The following is a 14,638-nucleotide window of genomic DNA, read 5'->3' as shown; positions in this document are numbered from 1 at the left end:
CCTACATGGACTTAAGTTTTTAGAAGCTTGACTTTAAGGTAAAACACTACTGAGTCAGATACTTTTGTCAGTGTTGACAGCGTAAAGCCTGTGGATTTAAGTAGTCTGTGCTTTATACTTTGCTTGCTCTATGTATGAAATGATCATTTCCACATCAGATTTATGTATGCACTGTTCTTACTGTGGCACAGATTTTCTTTAAAGATGACAACACGTGGTATTTTAACAAATTCTGCTTTATGTTCCACTTAATTTTTTAATGAATGTAATTTACTCATTTTGACTTAGAAATAAGTATATCCTTATCTATTTGTAAATGCTTTTCTGCTTGAAGGAAATACTTTTTCCTTAAGTTTCTCTGAAACCACTTCCCCCAAGCTCTTTATAATTCTGCTAAAACCAGTGAAACAGTGCTAGTTAACCCACTATATTACATAAGTCCTTCTCTGTAGATCTTTCTTTGTGCCTCAGAGGTTAAAATTCAATCGTCCATCAAACAAAAAAATAATAATTATGTATGTATTTATAGATGATTATAAATATTATTAGTCTAATCTTTTTTCCATCCATTTAAACATGATGTCTTAGATAAAGTTGTTAAATTTAGATGAATGTGTGGAACAATAGATACCATTGTGGTGATAATGCTCAGTGATACATTTCAAAGGCTGTTGTTCAGTTGATCATATAAAATAAGGTTTTCCCTAACTTTGTTTCTTAACCAACATAATGTAGAAGTCGTTACTTTATGCTTTACCATAGGGCTCATTTGACGTGAAATCTAGTTTATTCATATTTTAATTACTTTTAAATTTTTATTAATAGCCAAAGTTTAATTAACCTCCTACTGACGGGACATGCTGTTTCTAATGTGTGGGATGGTGATAGAGAATGCTCAGGAATGAGTAAGTATATTTTTTGCTGTGTTTATCTCTTTGATGGTGACTGTTTCCCTAGAGTACGGTTGATGGTTATTCATCTGCTTAATGGCTCTGCATTACTTAGAGGTTAACATAAGCGCTTTAATATAGAAGAATCCTTCCCTGTTTTGAAGGCACTGTCACTTAGAGAGTATGGAGTTTGGAGGCAGACAAGCTTGGATTCGAATTCCAAGTGTAAGTCAAGTTACTTCTCCCACTTTTAGTTTTCTCTAGTATAAAATTGGGATTGTAGGACTAACTTTTTTTCTTTAGAAAGTAATAAATAGATACTTTTATCTATAAATCTAGTATAAATCAGGGGTATCTGTAAGTCTCAGACACTATTGCAATTTCTTAAAATTGAGGAGAATTACAAGTAATGCAATTTGAAATTTTTGGTGAGTCTAGTGTATAGTTTCCTTTGAAATGCTGGGCAGATTTAATGTTATCTGAGAATTTTAAAGCCCCTCCCCCACCACACCTCATTTCTGATCTCAGTTATTTCTTTGCTATAGCTTCGTGCATTCCCAAGGACATTGAAGTGAAACACATTATTGGCCAGTTCATCCAGCTAAGAGCTGATAGATAGTTCCAAATAAAATTCCCTTCAGCTTATTACTGGGTCAGTCTAAATTCAGTTATTCACTCCTTCAACTTATTTTAACTACTACATACCTCTTCTTGAAGTATGTAAAGCATAGGACGGGAAGCTTCTATAGTTTCTACAGATCACAGGGAAATTTATTTCTTCTATAATGAGATGAAACTGTCACCAGATAGCAGAAGCAAATATTATGATTGAGTTGCTGCTTGTTACTCCCATTTAAATGAGTGAATCTTGATTTTAAATTTGAATTTTTCTCAAATTTTAGAAATCGGTATAGTTAATAGAAACAGGGAAGATATAATATTAAGGGGGGGGAGGTCAGTAAAAATTACAGAATTTCAGGTTTAAAAGCACCCTAGCACAATCCAGCCCTTCGTTTTACTATTTAAGAAATGTAAGAACTACCTTCCCTCCATACATTAGATAAAATATGCAAAATTATTCACTCAGTGTTTAGGTTAGAATGAGAACCTAGTTTCGCTGATTTCTGGCAAAGGACAAAAAACTCATGGACAAGAAAACTACGTAAGTTACCTTGCTCTGTTTTTTGTAAGTGAGCCCATTCTATTCTTGAACCTTCCTCTGATTCAAAGCTGTGAAGGCATTTAATCCTGCCAGTTAAAGGTATGTCATTCTGTCTTCAGTAGTATGCGCTCACCCACATGGCTTCTAGACACCCTCTCTTTTTCCTTCCCCCTGTGGTTTCTGGGACCTGCGTATCTTAGATCATCTTAGGTGATCAGAGAAGGAATACTTGGTTCCTGTTGAACTTGGGTTGAGGTATCTCATCCCGCTTGTCCCTGTCTTTGCTGCTCCTCATACTTCTTTCCACCGGGACTTCGGTGCGTCGCTCTAGCTCTTGATACTAGTTATCATGGTCCTCTCTCTTCATTATGCAAATTCTCCTAAGCCTCTCCTGCTCCCAGAACCAGACTATTCTGTCTCACTAGGCTTTTCCTCACCTATCCTCCCGCAGGCTTTTTTTTCTTGCCATGAATTTGTTACTTTCCTCATAGAGTATTAGTCACTTATCCAAGTTTTGGTTCTTGATATGTACAAATTCATTCTTTCCTGTTGCTTGAAATATTAGCTTTCAAAGCTATTGTCTCACTGTGAATTTTTTTTTTTAGTATAGGTTAAATATAAAATCTAAGGAATGACTTTGAAGTAATTATCTGGGAAAAGAAAATAGGCAGGGCATATTTCTTTCATTTTCTCTTAATTGTTAGGAGTATTAACTTGAAGTTGAATTTGTTTTCAGTCACCAGACTTAAAAATCTGTACATTATTCAGCATTTATTGGATGTTTTTCTGATCTGACAACATGGGAGGAGATTATGATATATATAATATACAAAGAAAAAGTATAATTAAAGAGTTACTAGTTGTAAAAGCAACTAGGCAAGCCACTTTACTTCTCCTAGCTTCAATTTACTTAGTTATAAAATATAGAGGTTTAATGCCTTCCTCAAAGGGATGTTATGAAGATTAAGATCAAATTTCTAAAATGCCTCAACTGGCCCTTGGGGAGAGCACAGCTTTCCCTCAGAAGCACACAGACCTAGTTTGGGGAAACAAGAACGTGCACACACGTAACTATAATGCAGTGTGAAAAGCATGTTGGAATAAAGTATTAAAGAGGAAGGAGAAAACTTTTCCTACTGTGTTTATGTTGGGGTAAACAGAGAGACTTTAAGTAGGAGTTAACATTTTAATGGGGAAAGATGGAATGAGCAAGAGGGCATTTTAAGAAAAATTGCAGGTTGTGTTTAGGGGCTAGAGACAAATCAGACTGATTAGAGCCCTGGTTCTTAATCCTGACTACACATTACCACTTGGGGAGCTTAAAAATATGTCAATGTTTAGGCCCCAGCCGAGAGTAAATAAATAAATTAGAATCTCTAAGTGGTGGAGCCTGGGCATGATAATTTAAAATTACCCCAAGATGATTCTGATGTGCAGGCAGGTTTGAGGACCACTGGATGAAAGCACTGGATCTGTGAAGGGGACTAGTAAGAGGAAGGATCATAAACATGGGGCTGAAGAACTCAGAGGATCTTGAGAACTTAAGTTTACGTTTTAGTTGTCAAGCATTAGGAGGACAATCATTGAAGGCATTTGGAATGGAAGAAAAAAGAGAGCAACTAGTATTTATGTACTTTGGGCTAAGCAGTAGATATGTATCTTCTTAACTCTGATAGATAAAAAGGCGAGCCTCAGGTGATTTAGTAATTTGCCCGTGTCAAAAGCAGAGCCATAAGCTGCTTTTGACCACATTCTAAGCCTGTGCTCATTCCGCCATCGTGCGTTCCGCTGTACCGCTCTGCCTGTCAGACTGACTACGGGAAAGTAGAAGCTACAGGAGTCAACTGATTTATGAGAGTAAAGTACAAATAACTAGTAGGTTTTCAAATAAAGCTTATTGAATAAATAAACACATGAAGAAACATAAAACGGACTGGAAGTCTCTGTGTATGTTTTGGAGGGGAAAAAACAATCTTTGTCCCCAAGGATTTCATTTTCTTTGAAGAGCAGTTACAGCTATTGATGGTCAGGAATGCTCATTGTGCAGCAGTGGTGAACATTTGTTTAACAGTGCTAAGCACCGCTCTTCGTACCTAATGACTATATCCCCCCCCCCATTTGCTTACTTCATTCTTAGAACTACTCTGTGAAGATCGTAGAGGAAACTAAGGCACAGAGTGGTTAAGTATCTTGCTTCATTTCACACAGCTTAATAAATAGAGCTGAGATTTGAACAATTGTAGTCTGATTCCATGTAACAAGCGTACTTAATCATTACAATAGACTGCCTCTTATGCTACATTTCACAGAACCAAGTGCAATAATAAATATATAAGATGACGTGGAAGAAGTTTATCTTACTAAATTTCATACCGTGAGAGGTTGTTAGTTGCCTCATTTATGGAGAGACTAATTTTGAGAATTTAATCCAAAGGTTCTTGTCCATGATGCAGTCAGTGAGTGAGCTGTGCTCATTCAAGGAGAATGAGGACTAAAGAATAAGCTGTGAATTTAGCAGTTAGCAAGGTCTTTGCTTTAAAAGAACAATTGAGATAGAAACCAGAGCGTAGGGAGTAAATATTTTAGCCATGTAAGCAAGGAAATCTTACTGGTGAAAGAGGGAAAGAGGAGTTGATTGCCAAAGTGAAGAGATGGTGTATGTAGGTTTTGTTTTAAGGGATAGAAATCACTTGAATTGTTCATTGGCCAAGGGAAGGGAACCACCTTTTATCAAAGTAAATGGAGTCAGGGGTAACAGTAACCTTGGAAAGATGCACAGTTCTTCTAAAACAGAAAGAAAGAATGTGCTGAGAAAAGAAGGCGGCATTTGAAGTGTGAAAGATTTAAATAGGGAGAACTTTTAAGATTTTGAAGTCTGCTGAGAATGAGTGGACAGAGGTAAAGTTGGAGGCATATAAAGGAGAGAAAGGGTTTGAGTCCACTGCTTTAAGAAGAAATAAAAAAATGGATCATGGGAGAAATTTTTAAGTGTGCAGTCAGCAGTAAGAGATACAGAGATGAGTTTACATTGAGTGATTTAGAGTGGATCCAGCCAGTAAAGCTTATAGTTAGGCTTCTTCCTGGCAGTGACATCAATGAATATGAAAATGAATATTATGTATTATCCAGGAAAGGCCAAGAAGGCTCAATGAAAGATAAATAAGTCATTTTTCTTGCCTCTAATTTTTAAGGATATCAATGCTTGATCTGTCATATATTTCACATTATGTATACATATTATATACAATAAACATATTTTTCCCAGTTTGTCTTTTGCCTTTAGTTTGCTTATGGTGAACAAGTGTATTGTTACCATTTTTGACTGTTATAAACAAATACTGCAGTGAACATTTTTGTATATAAATTTTTACATATTCAAGTATTCCTGTAGGACAGATTTCTTTCTTTTTTTTTTTTTTAAGATTTTATTTATTTATTTGAGAGAGAGAGAGACAGCCAGCGAGAGAGGGAACACAAGCAGGGGGAGTGGGAGAGGAAGAAGCAGGCTCCCAGCAGAGGAGCCTGATGTGGGGCTCGATCCCGGGACTCTGGGATCATGCCCTGAGCCGAAGGCAGAAGGCAGTCGCTTAACGACTGAGCCACCCAGGCGCCCCCCGCCCCCCGTAGGACAGATTTCTAAAAGTAGAATGTGTGATAAAAATTTAAGCATCTGTTAATTTTTGTTAGTAGTTTTATCAAGATAGAATTCACATACCACGTGTGATACTATTTAAGATGTACAATTCTACAGTATGTACATATGTATTTATTTCAATTCCATGGTTTTTAATATGTTCTTAGAGTTATGTAACTGTCGCCAGATCAGTATTAGAACATTTTTTTATCGGCCCAAAAAAAACCCTGTGCCCATTTGCAGTCACTCCCCATAATCGCCCGCCCCTCTGCTCTTAGCAACAATTAATCTGCTTTCTGTCTCCATAGATTTGCCAAAACTGGGGATTTCTTATAAATAGAATCATGTAATATCTGGTCTTCTGTGACTGGCTTCTTTTACTTGGTATGTTTTCAAGGTTCATCCATGTTTTAGCATATACCAGCACTGTACTGCTTTTTTTTGGTGAATCATATTCCATTATGTAGAGACACCATATTTTATGTATTCATTCGTCAATTGATGGGCATTCAGCTTGTTTCCACTTGGCTGTCCTGAATAATGTGGTTAGGGACATTTATGTAAAGTTTTCTGAGGATGTATGTTTTAATTTTTCTTTGGTATCTATCTACCTAGGAATGAAAATCCTGGGTCATATGCTAACTCATATATTTAATCTTTGAGGAACATCTGTAAAACTGATAGATAAAACCGGTTTACCTTCTAAAATCTGCTTTACCAACTGCTAATGTATCAACTTTGGTTTTAACTATGTGGGGGACTTCCTGTTTTTCTGTATCCTGGCCAACCCTCAGAACCGTCCGTCTTTACTGTGTCATCTTACTGATAATTCACATTCTCTGATTCCTCCTGAGCCTCTGCTTGATCGTCTTTTTGTGTGTTTGTCAGCTTTTAGTATTTCCTCTTCCGGGAATTGCTTCTTTCTAGCTTTTTGCATTTTGAGGGGAAAGGTTATTGTCTTATTCGCAATCACTAGGAACTCTTTCTAAATTATTTCTTCGTGTTTTAAAAATGTGTTGCAAATATTTTCCCTCAGCCTTTTCTGCCTCTTAACTTTGTTATGGGTATCTTTTATCATACTCGAGGTTTTCATTTTTATAAAGATAAATCATTTCGTCTTTTCTGTTACAGCTTCTGTTTTGTTTTTTAATTTTTTTCTTGAATCAGTTTTGTATTTCTCCCACAAGATTAAACAAGTATTTTCTAGTATTTTCTTCCAATGATTTTGTAGGCTTTTTAAAAATATTTAATTCTTTAATCCATTTGAATTATTTGTGAGTGGAATGAGATAGAGATCTACTTTTTTACATTTTCCCAAAGAACTGCCTAATATCCTCACTTGTCATTTCTCCACCTGACACACCTACTTGATAAAATAACAGATTTTCCCATTTGTATGAAACATTCTTTGTACTATTCCAGTAATCTATTTGTGAGTTCTTATGCCAAAACTACCTTATTGCCTAGTTTTCTGTTCAATGATATTTGTCATCACGTTTCCTACTATTATAATAGAAATAATATAATAATGTAAAATTATTGTAGCCATTTTTACATTATCTAGTCCAATTGAACCTTTTTTCGGCTTTTTAAGTTGCAGTTTTAAGAAATTTGTGAGAATTCGAATGAGTTACGTTAAATTTGTAGATTATTTTAAAGAAGTGCCATCTTTACAGTAGTAAGTCTTCCTATTTAGATTGGGCTTTTTTGTACCTTTTAATGAAAGTATATAGTGTTGAGTATAGGTTCTATAGTTCCCAAATCCATGGACTTTATTCTACCTCACCTGTTAAAACTGTCTTTTGCTTCTGCAGTAGAGAACAGATAACCTGCAGTGGAACTCGTCACCTAATTTCATTTTTGCCCACCCCCTAGTCTTTCACAGTGGCTAGCGGAATATTTTAAAAACTAAGTCAGATCATGACAGTCTCTCACTTAAAACCATTCAGTGACTGGCTTCCCCGTGCACTTCAACTCTTTACAAAGGCTCTCAAAGCCTTTTGTGGTCTGGCCCCAGTCTACCTGCCATCTGTCTTTATTTTGTACTACTACATGTCTTTTGAGCTGAGATTTTCTTTGCTTTGTCTGTCAGTAGATCAGTTTTTCGATGGTCTCTTTCCTACCTTTCAGACGTTCTGCTGTATTTGTGCATTGTGTTATTGTACATATTATACGTTTGTCGTTCATGTTTATTTGATTATTTGAATGTTTTCTTCATTTTATGGGATTGACATAGAGTCAGCTCTTATAAATCAGAAACCCAGAGCTTGCTTTCTCTTTCCTTTTTAATAGAAATCATTATCAGAGTCCATCCAGGCTACAACTACATAGTTCTTTGAACATTGATGAACTTATGATACATAGACGCTAAGAGAATCTAAACCGAAAATTAAGATCATTTTGAAATTTTAGTATTTTTTAAGTAATATGAATTGCAGTTAAGTGGCTAAGTGGTATATAATTTTGAAGTGTTTGGTTTATCAAAATTTGAGAAAAGGGCAGAAGTGCTAATTTTCTCTATATATTTTATTACTGTAAAAATAGATTTAATTAGCTGGAACTAAGTTGTCAGATATAATACAGGACTCCAAGTTAAATTTATTTGCAGATAAATCATTTTTAGTATAAGTATGTGCCATGCAATATTTGGAATATAGTTTTACTAAAAAATTATATTTTTTTACACAGGAATTTAAATTTAACTGGGCATCTTTTGTTTTTATTTGCTGAATTGGGCAACCCTAGCTATATGTCAACCCTGTAGCAACCTGACTTCTTAGGACTACAACAACCAGTAAATGGGTTTGAAAAGCTCTTCACTTTCAAAAATAGATTTCGCAAAGTTCATAGCTCAAATTGTGTATAGGTATGCAATTTATGTATCAGTGAGATAGCCAAGTCTTTCTCAGTATCTTACTGCTTTTTAGTTTAGCTATTCTGACATTCTTGCACATAAGTCAGTTCTTTTCAAATTTTTCTAACTACAGATTTTTTACCTTACTCAAGGACCCTATATGATTTCATCCTGGCTTATTTTTCAACCATCAGATCTAGAGTAAAATTACACCACTTGCTTTTGTTTCTTTGTTCATGCTACTCCTTTTGCAAAAGACCTATATCCCTCCCATCTGTGCCTATGCAGTCCTTCGCTGCCTACTTCATACGCCATCCCTCCAAAGAGAGCTTCCTGATTGTCATGGCCGAAAGTGATCTATCCTTACCTCTGAGCATTTTGTTTTCATGGCACTTCCACATTCTATTTTGATACCTATTGTTTAGGGTTCGGGGGGGAATATTTTTAATTGTATTAAGAACATTTAACATGAGATCCACCCTCATAATGAATTTTAAGTTAAGATACAGAATTAACTATAAGCACAAAGTTGTACAGCGGATATCTAGAAACCTTACATGACTGCAACTCTAGCTGTTGAATCGCAACTCCCCATTTCCTCCTCCTCCTAGCTCCTGGCAACCATCATTCTGCGCCACTTCTTTGAATTTGGCTCTTTGAGTGGAATCATGCAGTATTTCTCCTTCTCCGACTTGTATATTTCACTTAGCATAGTGTCCTGAAGGTTCATTCCTGTTGCCACGTATGATAGGATTTCCTTCTCTTTGAAGCCTGAGTAATAGTCCATCATATGCATATACCACAGTTTCCCTATCCATCCATTCGTTGCTGGCCTTTTAGATTGTTTCAACATCTTGGCTGCTGTAAGTACTGCTGCAGTGAGCATGGGAGTGCAGGTATCTCTTTTGAGACTCTGATTTCAGTTCTTTTGGACTGAATACCCAGAAGTGGAATGGCCCTGTCACATGGTAGATGTATTTTTAATTTTTTGAGGAACCATCATAACTGTTTTCCATAGTTGCTACACCATTTTACATTCCCACCAACAGTGTACAAGGGTTCCAATTTCTACATCTCCTCTCTAACAACTTATGATTCATTTTGTCTTTCTTTTTGATAATAGCCATCCTAACAGGTGTGAGGTGATACCTCTGTTGGGTTTTAATTTGGAACTCTTATGATTAGTGATGTTGAGCATCTTTTCATATATTGTTGGCCATTTATATGTACTCTTTGGAGAAATGTCTATTCATGTTCTCTGCCCAATTTTTAATTGGGTTTTTTGGGTTTTTGCAGCTGAGTTGTAGGAGTTCCTTATATATTTTGGTTTGTTAACTCCTTATCAGATATATGGTAGTCCCCAAGGTAGCTTTGTATTCTTGCACTATGAGCATTGTTTTTGGGTTTTTTTTTTTTTCAATACTTGGCACTCGGTGTTTCTTAAATAAATGCAGTGCAGTCATCTGGTTTCCAAGTTGGCATCAAATTTAAAAGTCTCAGGTGGGCCTTCTGTAGATGCACTGACAGCAATGAGAAGTGACAGCTGAAGTGGAAGAGAAGAAGAGGGAGAGGCAAACTGAGGAATATAAAACTTTGCATATATATATATATATAGACTCACCGACTGAAACAGCGTTGAGAGGGACACAACATGATTAATCTTAAATGCAAGGCTAAGAAAACAAAGTTAGAAAATTCTAAAATATGACACAATTATTAGGATTTTCTGCAAATGTCTCAATAGTCAATTTACAAGTCTTATATAAGTAAATTCTGTAAGTTGTAATATATGAAATTGCTATATTCTCACTACATTTACAAATCAGTGTGCTAATATTCTTAAGGACCCATATTAGCTATCAAAGATAAAAAATTTTAAATATATATTGTTTAAAGAAATAGTAATTTTTAAATATTACCACTTAAACTACATGCCTAAATATGTGCTTACTGACCTAATCTGAATAATTCATCACCCAAGAATTATGAACAGCTAGTTTGCTCTAGTTAGTAGCATGATATTATTATAAATATACTATTTTAGGTATTTGTTTAAAATTCCAAGGAAATAGATGATGTAGTATCTACTCATAACACTAGGTGGTGGTATCGGATTTTAGAAATCAAAGTATGGACTTGTTTCTCAACATACGTATTGTTTGAACTTGAAAACACTTAGTGCTTAAATCTCAGAAGGAAGAGAGAGGAAAAGTAAGTAAGGCAATAGAGTACCATTTCTACTTAGTAGGGTTGCTCACCCCCACTCCCTTTTTTTTGCTTTGAATGCAGTGATTCACATATTGTCTGGTCTCATGCTCTTGACACTCGTTTATGTTTTGTTTTTTTGTGGTTCCCCTCCCCCCACTCTAACACTTTTAAAATTATTGAAGATCTTGGGGCACCTGGATGGCCTAGTCGGTTAAGCATCCGACTCTTGATTTTGGCTCAGGTCATGATTTCAGGGTCATGAGATCAAGCCCCATTGGGCTCTGCATGGAACCTGCTTAAGGTTCCCTCTGCCCTTCCCCCAAGACATGATATCTCTCTCTAAAAAAAGTTACAAAAATAAATAAATGATTCAAAATCCCAAAGAGCTTTTGCTCATATGAGGTATAACCAAATGATCAGTATTTTTCTTCTTAGAAATTAAGACTCAGAAATTTTTTTAATTTTATTTTTTTATTTGAGAGAGGGAGAACATGAGAAGGGGGAAGTCAGAGGGAGAAACAGATTCCCCACTGAGCAGGGAGCCCGATGCAGGACTCCATCCTAGGACTCCATCCTGGGACTCCAGGATCATGACCTGAGCCGGAGGCAGTCGCTTAACCAACTGAGCCACCCAGGCGCCCCAAGACTCAGAAATTTAAAAAGATGTATTAACTCATTTTAAAATAACAATAACACACCCATTACCTGTTAATATAAATATTTATAATAAACAGTAACTTTTGAGAAGAAAATTAGAAGAGTGACATTGTAAGTCTCTTCAATGTCTAGGTTATTAGTGGACATTCTCATATCTGTGTATAGATTCAGTCTTTTGAGGTAGAACATATCATTTGGCCTCTGGAAAACTTCACTTTATACTCATGAAAGCTTAAGAGAAAAAAGCAATTAATGTCTTTCTGATGGAAATCATTTTGATTTCATGTAGTCTCTAAAAGAGTATTATGGACCCCTAAGAACCTTAAACACAATTTAAGAATTATTGCTATATCTTCCCAAGAAGCTAGTGAAAAAATACAAACTTTATGTATAATTACATACACATTCTATTAATTTTGGATTTGCAAATCCAAAAGGTTCAACAACCAGTTCTTAGCTTACACTGTGAATGTTGTATTTAAGGATACAAAGTATGATTAAGAGTTGCTACTACATTAATTAATCAGAAAAATAAAATATTTTCATAGAAAATGGGCAAAACATGACCAGATGGTAAAAAGGAAACAAGGTTATATATACGTTGTATTTACAGTGGGCATACAGGAAAAAAATGCTTTTTAGAAATGTATATGGACCCAAAGTACTATTATAGTTCCATTTAATGTACATTAGCTGAAAGTTATAGTCTATAAAAAGACTTGATTATTATTATAATTACATCTCTGTTGTGGAATCATCTATTCATTTCTGAGCTTTGTCCATTCTTTATTATCCACATGCATGACCTCAACTGTCATCTCTATGCTGACGCTTCCCAAAACTCCGTATCCCAACCCTGGCCTCTCTTCTGTGTGTTCCTGAGCCTTACTTCCAGTTGTGGATCCATCTCTAGCTTGAACTCCTGAAGTTTTCTCCATCGCAGCTTGTCTAAAACCAGTCATATTCTCTCTTCATACCGCTTCAGGACTTCTTAATTCTTCCTTTTGTTTAATCACCATTAATCAGGTTCCCCAGGCTAGAAACCTTTAAATGAAGGTTTGACATATTCATCACCTCTTGAGTACATAGATTTTTCATACTTTGTTGTTTCCTCCGCCTTGAATTTTCTTCATATCCTCTTCTTGGTGGCCTGGAAAATTCCTACATATGCTTAAAGATTCAACTCAAATGTTGTCCCCTTTTTTTTTTGCTTTTAAGATTTATTTATGGGCGCCTGGGTGGCTCAGTGGGTTATGCATCTGCCTTCAGCTCAGGTCATGATCCTAGGTGGGATCCAGCCTCACATAAGGCTCTCTGCTCAGCGGAGAGTCTGCTTCTCCCTCTCCCTCTGTGATCTCTCTCTCTCTCAAGTAAGTAAATAAAATCTTTATTTAAAAAAAGATTTATTCATTCATTTGAGAGAGAGAGAGACAGAAAGCTGGAGGGAGCAGAGGGGGAGAGAGAGAATCCTCAAGCAGCCTCCCTTGTGAGCGCAGAGCCCCATGTGGGACTCAGTCCCACAACCCATGAGATCATGACCTGAGCCGAAATTAAGAGTTGGACGCTCAACTGACTGAGCCACCCAGGCGCCCCTCACATGTGTCACTCTATACACCTTCCCTGATACAGTATCACAAGGTGAAGTGTATATGGGGCACCTGGGTGGCTCATTTGATTACAGGTCGGACTCTTGGTTTTGGCTCAGGTCGTGATCTCAGGGTCATGGATTCAGCCCAGGCCCCCCGGCCCATCCCACCCCACACTGGGCTCTGTGCTCAGCCTGAGTCGGCTTGCCATCCTCTCCTTTTCCCTTTGCCCCTACCTCCTCACAGACCTGCTTGCGCTTGCTGTCTCTCAAATAAATAATAAAATCTTTAAAAAAAAAAAAAAGATACTGAGTATACGTATATGTAAACAGAGAAAAGACACACATTTTTTTCTTCTTTCTTGATAAACTTAGCCTTTGTAAGGCATACACCTTGTTCTATTTGTCTTTATTTCCCAAATCTTAAGCATACTGTGTTTATTTATAGGAGGAATGGAATGGTATCAAATACCCATGTTTTAAGTATTGTGCAAGTAGGTTCACTGCTATCCAGTGATAACTTTTACAAATTAAGATTAGCGTATTCATTTGTTTAAGTCAAAGTCAATTCAAGTTAGCTGTTTTGCATGGATATTATTAAGTATCTCTTTCTTCTTTATTTTTGCCAGTGATTCCTTGCATTTCAGAGGGGAAATTGTCTTCATTTTAAAAGTTAAAGTTGAATATAAGGTTTTATAAATTTAATGTACAGCTGGAGCATCACATCACCCACCATAAGCATGATCTAACGGTATTCTATAATAAGTAGTAATATAATGATAATTTGATGGGAATGCTTAACAATAAATACGTGCTAGGTTTTAAAGTATACTTTTGGGGAAAAGTAAAAATTTTGGTGTAAAATAGATATATGTATACATCTATATTTACATATAAGTAGTTTTCAGATTTACGTATATTAATGCGGTACAAACTTTGTTTTGTAGAACTTCTTGGTATACATGAACAAGCAGCTGTAGGATTCTTGACATTAATGGAAGCTTTAAGGTATTGTAAGGTAAGCTGATTTTTATGGTATTTTTCAATGCTTTTTATTCACACGTCCACTATTGTGGACAGTATTTTCTTTTCGGACAACATGTAGCTTACGGCTGTTACTATGCGCTTCTCAGTTCTTTCCTGATGTCCTTTCCTAACCTGACAGGTGCATTAAGGGTGGAGTGAAGTTGGCTGGTCGTGCTGAGTTTCCTATTTGTGAGGTTTGTTCCTTTTTGAGGATAGAGGGCAGAACCAAGTAAAAAACAGTTTTTAAAAATAGAGACATCTATTATTGAAAATAAGTATATTTTTTGGTAAACCAAGGGAAAAGGATGTATTGTTTCTTCCTCATAACAGTATGCTTCACGGAAACAACTGGTAATACTTACCAGGCAAAGAAAAAGAATTTGCTAGATGCCTGAAGTTTTAACTTTTGTCTGTCCCATCTGAAAAATGATTTCTCACTTAAAAAAAACAATTCCAGGCATTTCACAGCATTAAATTCTTTAGCACATGGGCTAAGGTTAGGAACTGCCATGAACCTCTCATTTATTGCTAAATATTTCATTGTTTTCCTACATCACCTGAAATAACTATTGGATGTTCCAAATAGTTTTAAATGGGGTTCAGATCATTAATGATTTACCTT

General features: G+C 36.0%; 1 protein-coding gene across 6 annotated transcripts in view; it reads left to right on the top strand.

Moving 5' to 3' along the window:
- The window catches only part of MINDY3 (MINDY lysine 48 deubiquitinase 3), an 80,016-nt gene that overhangs the window by 24,623 nt on the left and 40,755 nt on the right, over positions 1-14,638 (top strand). For all 6 annotated transcript variants that reach the window (XM_034643465.1, XM_002930695.4, XM_034643469.1 and 3 more), the window contains 2 exons: positions 826-905; positions 13,938-14,008. In XM_034643465.1, coding sequence (XP_034499356.1) covers positions 826-905; positions 13,938-14,008 — 151 coding nt within the window. The remainder of the gene's footprint in view (positions 1-825; positions 906-13,937; positions 14,009-14,638) is intronic.

The sequence above is a fragment of the Ailuropoda melanoleuca genome, chromosome 15 (assembly GCF_002007445.2).
Source record: "Ailuropoda melanoleuca isolate Jingjing chromosome 15, ASM200744v2, whole genome shotgun sequence".
In the NCBI taxonomy this organism is placed as follows: Eukaryota; Metazoa; Chordata; class Mammalia; order Carnivora; family Ursidae; genus Ailuropoda; species Ailuropoda melanoleuca.
Note: the sequence above shows the minus strand (reverse complement) of the source record. Positions and strands in the feature narration are given on the sequence as shown.